General features: G+C 34.3%; 1 protein-coding gene across 1 annotated transcript; it reads left to right on the top strand.

Moving 5' to 3' along the window:
* The first annotated feature begins 2,898 nt into the window (after positions 1-2,898).
* LOC149423114 (uncharacterized) lies at positions 2,899-5,532 on the top strand. The gene is made up of 3 exons (XM_089632862.1): positions 2,899-3,459; positions 3,614-3,818; positions 4,241-5,532. The coding sequence occupies exons 1-3, from the start codon at positions 3,198-3,200 to the stop codon at positions 5,247-5,249; spliced, it is 1,476 nt and encodes a 491-aa protein (XP_089488988.1). The 5' UTR covers positions 2,899-3,197; the 3' UTR covers positions 5,250-5,532.
* The last annotated feature ends 2,972 nt before the right edge of the window (positions 5,533-8,504 follow it).

Raw genomic sequence — 8,504 nt, 5'->3', positions numbered from 1 at the left:
AATATTGCCTGGCTGACTGATCATGGCCTATCATCGTCGCCAGGCCCACACTTATAACACATCAACTGTCAGGTGTGACTTGTCTCTATGGGATTATATGGCGATTGATATTGTGGTATATAAAACGTTTTGATGGGTGTTTATGTGTCGCCACCCTTATAGTTCATTTTCAAGTTCTGTAAAAAAACCTGTACAAGTTCCGTTATTATCTTAGTACCAGAATTACTGAAACAACCGGCCCGTGATGAAATAATAACAGAACGTGAATAGAACATGAATTCTTACTTTAAAATTTGATGAATCGTTCAAATTCTGTGAAACAACCCGTCGTAATTATTTTTTTCTGGGATCGCTCAACTTCTGAGATACGACTCGAGAGTAGCGATGGGCGGAATCGATTAATCATCGATGGTTTACTCGATCTTTTTTACCATTCGAAATATCTCGATTCATTGTCAGAATTAATTCGAATGCAACTCCGAGACAATCGTTTTGAAACGTCATCGAAAGTCGTCGCTGTGATTGGTCAGAAATAATCGATGCCAGCCAAGCGTTGTGATTGGTCAGAATTAATTCGAATGCACGGTCCGAAATAATCGTTTTCAAATGTCATCGAAAGTGTAATCGAGGCAATCGCTCTGAAATGTCATAAATCATTCGAATGTTCAATCCGAGACAATCGTTTTCAAACTGTCAGAATTCGTTCGAAAACGCAAATCGATTCTCACATTCGAGAGGTTATATTTCGAGGTGTCAAAATATCTCAAATTGCTTAACACACGAAATATTTTATAAGTACATTGTTGGCTGCCTACTGAAGCATGTTGATGTTATAATCAACCTCGTGTGTGAATTGTAAATTATGAATTAATACTTTTAGGTGACGATTTACGTTTCCAGTAGGTATAGTTTATGTGTAAAAGATTTTCATGGTGATAGTTTTTCACAATTGAAGGTTTAATACCTACCTATGTTATTTTTAGGTTATGTATCATCTATTCGGGACATTCGGGTAGTGTATATTTAAAATAAAACAAACCAATAACTTAGCAAACACCATTTTTATATTTAATGCTGAACGGGTTTCACTACAACCGTAGCTTCTTCGGGCAGTATACAATATTCAGTATATATTAAACTCATCAAGTGACATGTGTTCGTTCATATAAACATAATATATCTGCTACCTATGCTACGAACAAATATATTTAATTTATTTGAAATTAACATGAATGAAATTAACATCGGTGTAACTTGTATAATAATTTATTTTAATTGTACGTATGTAGATATTCGAATCTTATTAATTATTTATAAAAAAGTTAATTGCATATGCATACATATTTGAAATTCGTGGCTAACAGGAATAATACTAATGTTGCTAGCAGACAACAAGGGAATCATTGCCAGGAATGAAAATTAGTGATTGAAATTTCGCTAGTACCTGCTTACCAAAAATATTGCCGTACTAATGAAAATAAATTACAACCAGAATATGCAAACAATTTTTTTACGATAGGAATAGTCTTGATATTCGAGTTTCTATTTTCGAATGTATTTTGCCCCTGTCCGTAGCTATTGCTCCCGCACTCCGAGCGATTCATTCGAATGGATCATTCGATTCTTTTGATGTTTCGGTTAAAAAAAGTCGATTATATAAATATTTCGATCATTCCATCACTACTCGAGAGTGGTTTATTTATGTGCAGTGTTGCCAATTCAGCTCTTTTAGAGCTAGATCTGGCTCTAAATCGACGTCGTCAGCTCCAAAAAAAGTCATTTAGCTTCTTAGCTCGTTTTTCAGATTTTTCAGCTCTTATTCACGTGAAATAATATTAAAAAAAATTATATTTGCAATAATATTCCAAAATAACGAGGACTTCCCAAAAAAAGAGATTCCCCGAACTCCTGCACAAGTAAACAGTTACTAAAAATAGCGCCGTTTACACGCACACTTCGGAGCGACCGAGTCCTGCGACACTTCAGGCCGCCGCGCAAGTCTCACAGTGAACTGCGCTGTAAACCTATCGATCTTTACTTTTCTGCAGACATCATTGCAAAAGCCGAAGTCCAATGGTTCAAGATCTCTCTAATACCCTGGAGAAGCACATCAAGCACAGTCAAGTTTTGGGCTGAGGTTCTAAAGTATCGTGATGCCGCTGATGAAAATCCTTTCCACGAAATCAGCTCTTTCGCAGTTTCGGTACTTGCTCTGCCGTGGTCAAACGGAAAAGTGGAACGAGTTTTTAGCCAGTTAAATATAGTCAAAAATAAAACTAGAAATAGACTTGGCAATGACATGGTTCATTCGATTTTAACAATTCGACCGGGGCTCAGGCGACACAACAAATGTTGCGAGGATTATGAACTTCCCCCAGAAGTTCAAAAAAAAATTGGAACAATGGCTGTATATAAAAAAAATCGTGCTGAAGCCGGTCCTAGCAGTGCGATGGTACAGCAACTGGAACCGGATGACTGCTTAGATTTTTTAGAGGACTAGTCGCTGCCTAACAAAAAAAAAAATATAAAAAAAACAATAAAAATATCCTGAAGACTTCGATATTATCAAAAATAATTGTGTTTTGAAAATTATAAAAACAAACAAGTGTATTGTTGAGTGTTTGTTACGAGTTGTTCAAAAGCAGCCAACAAGAAGGACAAAAGGTAAGTTTTTTTTGTCAAAAATTCTGCAGTCCGCCCCCGAATTTTTCTTCTCTGAAATTCTCTAACAACCCCCCCCCCATGCTTTATGTCACTTTCAAAATTTTAGCTCCTTTTTGGCTCTTTTTTGGGTTTCGCCTAGCTCTACTTTAAAAATCGAGTTGGCAACACTGTTTATGTGTACGACCACGACTCATTGCTTTGCTGTCTAACTGATTTTTTTTCTATGGCTAATGTCAACTATAAAATGTCAAATTTTTCTGATTGTCTCTAATTATAATTAAATATACACAAATTGACAGAAACATAAGTAACAAAATACTAAAAAATAGGTGAACTCGAAGAGATATTTGAACGACCCAACCTAAATGATTTTTTCGTATCTTTTTATGACAACATCATAACGAACAAAGAGTGAAAGCAAAACTATACGCTTATGATATAGATTAATAATATAAATATATATTTGTAGACATCAAACTTATAAACACTTGTTTTTTTACGTTTGTTCAACATGATCAAGCAAAGTTAAAAACATGTCAGGACGATCGAGAAATTTAATTCAGGGAGAAAAAATTGTTTTACCATTTAGTAGGCTTTTACCAGAAGTGATTCGTGAGTCTCCAACTAATTCCCCCGGAAAGAACTTCGGAGAAGAAATAAGTTCCGATGTAATAGAAAAAAGGAGTTTCAATACAAGATTAAATTACAGTTCCACTACCTCCAGTGCCCAATCTCAACGATTCCAAGATATGTTTTACAAGACAGATTGGCCCTCACTTAGTGATACAGGAACAGGTATTGTGTTTTTACAATTATTCAAATCGGATATTTCTCAATTTAACTGACAGCTACACATGTACTACTGGTCTTGCATGCTAACATACATACAGTGCTCATCTGGCCCACATTCATTTCCATATATATTAATTTATTATTTTTCTTTTGTCAGATTCTCCTGATTGCATTGAGTTGGAGGGGAGTGACAGCAGTGCTAGTTCCATGTTCTCGTGGGCTGATGCAGAAGGAACTAAGATGGTGGCAGAAGAATGGGAAAAGATACAGAGAACTCTGTACAATGAACCAGGCCCTAAAGTTACCCAAAAACATCTCATAGAGGAGTGTAATCAGTGGAAAACCATATTTCCCCATATAAGGTGGGTTCCTACCAACTTCTTAGCTATTCAACTGTATGTACCTCTCGTGCAACCTGGAGTCGATGCATTTGTTGCTGGTATTGTTTGCATTTATAAATTGAATAATGTTTCACTTCCCAGTGAATTTGTATTAGAAATTGTAATTACAAATCACTCTGGAGAATGTATTATATTATGTTTTTTAAAGTTATTTAAAACTAAGATTTATTTTAAATGAATATTTATTCACTGAAGTGCATGTATGTTATAATAATTCATAATATCAGAATGGCACTGAGTTCTAACAGGACAGCCATCCTAGTAAAATGCACTGTGCTGTCCAGTCATGACATAGGAAATATAAAAATAACCTTTTCCGGTCAACTGCACTACTTTTGGCTGTGAGTGAAACGTAAAGGCACTAATTTATATTGCATTTCCAGGGTTGTTGGTCGAGGTTTTGGAAATTCAAGCCTAGATTATGACGATCCTTACGACACCGAAGAGGAAGTGTTAGCGTTGCATTACGATAGTGACGTCGATTTGACGGATGTCCTCGAAGCACCTGATAATATAATGAATGAAAAATTCAATCAAGATTCAAAAAACCAAAAAGTCATATTACAGAAGCCAAAGAAAAAATCAGCCAAAGAACTGGGAGTTCCTGAGAAATATTCTGCTAACACTACGAGAAGTAAATCTGGCAAAAGTCTAGTTGAGGAATTAGATTCTTTACTTCATATTACTCCCATGGCCCAAAATTTATATAACAACAATTACACTTACGGAAATCGTTCTTCCGCGATTATAAAATCAGAAATCACTTCATCAAGATGGCGACAGAGGAACAATATCAGTCCAGACTTTGTCTCCTTACCCCACCAAACCTTTGTCGCTAATAAAACCCAGACGAGAGACAACAGTGCCGCATCTTTATTTTCTTTAGCCGGAGCGAGGAAATATTTAAACTCTATTCCAAATACTCACCCTAGTGACATTTCTAGAAATAAATCCAGTTACAAACGACAGACATCTGGAAAGAGATCTAAACAAAATATGTCTGATAAACATTCACATTTATTAGAACCATTAGAACCTATTTTGCCAAACAGAACAATTCCAAATAGATCTCTTTCAATACCTCTTGGGAATGATTCCATTAAAAGTGCCTCGCAAAAGAACAGAAATGTTTCATTACCACCAATACTAGCTGATGAAAACACTAACAGAAAAAAACATCTTCCAGATATTATAACATTCTCTGGTAAAAGTTCCAGAAGAAATAATAAAACCACACTATTACCAATTCAAATGATTTCCAGTAATATTCCTAAACATAATATTGGAGGAGATGCAGATACTCTTACTTTATTCAATGACAGGTCCATATTTAGTAATGGCAAAAAACCATCTAGGAGGAGAAGTTCTAAAAAATATTTGCCTTCAGAATGAATTTGAAATAAATATATTGTATTTGAAGTACTCAAGTTAACTCACTGTCATATTATTATGTATAAGTGTTTATAGTCTGAAAACTAGTCATTTCGTAAACATATCGTTGTTCGACATTCACTGCCAATGTTAATTTTTACGATTTTTGTATGTAGTTACCTAATCACCCATGATATTGTATGTAGTTGAACAGCTCTGGTGACAGGAATGGATATAAAGGGTGTGGACTGGTGACAGGGAATGGTTCAGCTAACGAAAGTAGGATCTTGAAATTTCCACCACAACCAAGATGAGACTCCGACCTTTGTATACTTCATCTTTATACTGGCTATAGAATTCCAGAGCTTAAGATCACTTACAAAGAGTGAAATGGATCAATCCTTTGGACAATCCTGCAGAAGCTGAAGATTCTACCCTGTTTCCTCAAGGAACTCTTCGATTATCTGTTTACATCACAAGAAGTTAAGCTCATAGTTGTAGGAAGTGTTCCAGAAAGATTGCCATGAGAATTCCCCATCTGATGGTTGGACTAAGTGAATAAAACCATACGAGTTTTGTGATGCATTTTGCCAAGTACAACTAGCTCTGGTACCACAGTACAGTAAAATTTCTAGATAATATCATGATGGTCAATTCTAAAGAACACAATTTCAAGGAGGTGTAGTTACTTACATTTTTATAGGCCTTACCGTGTACCTGTATATTATGAGTTAAAAAAGTACCTGTGTAAATAGAATTGGTAATACTTCATATTGTACGAAAAGTAAATTTTCTCCGTTATTACTCTGAATGTTTAAATAGAATTGGAAAATATGTTTGCCTTTTTGTTAGGCAATTGAATGTTAGGTGTGAGCACAGTGTTTTATTTACTCTAGCTTTTTTTGAACACATGTTTAGGTTCACGTTTGTGTAGATAATGTTTGATAAATTCTTCTAGTTATGTTAAAACGTCATTAAAGCCGTCCATTAGCATAAAATAATTTCCATCTTTATTATTTTTGTATAACTATGAATTAACATTTTGAAAGATGTGAAATATTTTTATAACCCTTTCTACAGATAAAATAATTAATTGATAATATGTGTTTCTTTAAATTTACAAACCTTTTATTATTAACTGACTTCAAACAGAAATATTGCAACAACACTACCTAAAACATGAAAAAAAAATTGTTTGTTCATTCATTAGTTCCTCTCTTGGCCACCTGCATAGATAACAGGCGCGGCTCGGGCTAACGTTCACTCGTGCACCGAACCGTCTACAAAGTTGATGAACATTTTATAGCTCATCTTATTACTACGTAATATTTTTCACTGTAAAATTGAGCACTATTTAAAAAAAAAAGTATTGCTTATCACATGCGTTTAAAATTCTAAAGTCCCTAGAAAAACATCTCCAAACGGTCAAAACACACAAAAAGGACTGAAGAAAATGCAAGTAGATGTGCAGCGCGAAGCGGATCGGAAATATCCGAAGAAAGGGCTCCAGCAGAAATAATTATTTTACTTAGGGTTTGAACAAGATAGTAGGCAAAAATACTCTTATAAAATGCAACCATAAGTCAACGGGTCACCTAAGTGTCTCGTGGGATATTATCTTGTTAAAGAGCTCTTCGGATGGGGAACCTATTTGGCATTGACATTATTATTTTTTTTTGTTTTACAGTTAAAAGTAACGTTTTGTTTATTTGCATTTTTGTGCAAACTTCATATTATGAGTATTATCAAAGCTCATTAACCTTTTAAATGCCAGTAGGTAGAAGTGTAGCTGTGCACAGCAGGCCAAGAATGCGAGTTAACTCGCTCTTGGCACAGAAGCGGTTAAGTCAGTAAACATCCGAAAGTGAAACGTTTACTGTTTTTTCATTATTTAAAAATAACCGAAGAAAATAAAATCAGAATTAAAGCCAACGGTCCGACAGAACCACATTTTAATAGAAGTATGGTGAAGTCTTCACTCGGCAAAAGGATCGAAGAATTGATCTTATAATCTGCAATAAGATCTTCTCTATAAATGGTTAAGATACCCACACTTATAAATATAATGTTTTTGGTGAATTCCCTGGAGAACCACAAAATTTGTAGCTAAAAAAAAATGAGAGCATACTAAAAAAAATCATATTCGATTGGCAACAAAATAATTTGCCACATCCCCTGGCTTACCGAAGGTTAAAGAAAAAAGCAAAGAAAAATTAGAATGAATAAAACTTAGTCTCTTTTTCTCTGGAATTTCTAGGTTAATGCATCTTACCACCAAATTAAAACTGTAAACACATCACAAGAAAAAACACCAAATGTTTTTTACTATAATACATACATAAGCGCAACAATAGGTCTTCTGCAAGTACCCTCCACAAACAGAGACTTCTGATAGAGATCCCATACTTTCCTTGAAAGTTTCCTGCAAGTACCCTCTACAGACAGAGATCCCATAATTTACTTGGTCCCTTCATATACAATAGGCTAGATCCCCAACTGAAAACATCTTGTTCACGAAAGGTATTCAATACTAGATTTAAGAAAAACCTTATTATGAGTGATCTCTCGGTAAATAATAAATATTGAGCATCCCATCGCGTAAGTTTAATTTGGACAGTTTTTCAAATTTTTTTATTAAACTTTTCATTTTTAATACAATTTTTTTTTTCTAATTGTATAGTTAGCCATTCAATAAATTATTTAAAATCACTAGATATAACATAACATAAATTTTTTTTTACTAATTATTTCTTACTTGCCTTTATTTTATTTACCTGTATTATTTTTATTTATTTAACACTATTCCTGTATTGCTTTTATATACTAAAAATGAAGTTGTAGTCTACTTGCTGCAACACGGCACACACTAGCATAACAAGTAGGGAAATATAAAAAAAACGTAATAAAACTTGTAATAATAATAACAAATATCTCTTTTCAATTTCAGACTTATTTGTGCCATCTCTTAGGCCAGCCAATTAAAAAAAAAATTGTTTTGGTTTTACTGAGGATTGAACCTTCCTCCCCAGGGACTGGTGTCAACACCGCTAACACCTAATCCCAATCCTAATTGGATAGTTCTGACATTTATTTCTCGTATTAAATGCTGTAAATTTTTAAATATAATGTCATTAATTTTCAGAAAAATGTGTGTGGGTGCATGAGTGCTACCAAAAGTTCATTGAATGCATTGTCGTCAAAGGTTAATTTTCACTTCCAAGATTATATTTCATTCATTCTGGAATTCTAGAATGAATTCTTTCTGCTCCACTGCTC

The sequence above is a fragment of the Hesperophylax consimilis genome, chromosome 6 (genome assembly GCF_061612785.1).
Source record: "Hesperophylax consimilis isolate HC1 chromosome 6, BYU_Hcon_1.0, whole genome shotgun sequence".
Classification (NCBI taxonomy): Eukaryota; Metazoa; Arthropoda; class Insecta; order Trichoptera; family Limnephilidae; genus Hesperophylax; species Hesperophylax consimilis.
Note: the sequence above shows the minus strand (reverse complement) of the source record. Positions and strands in the feature narration are given on the sequence as shown.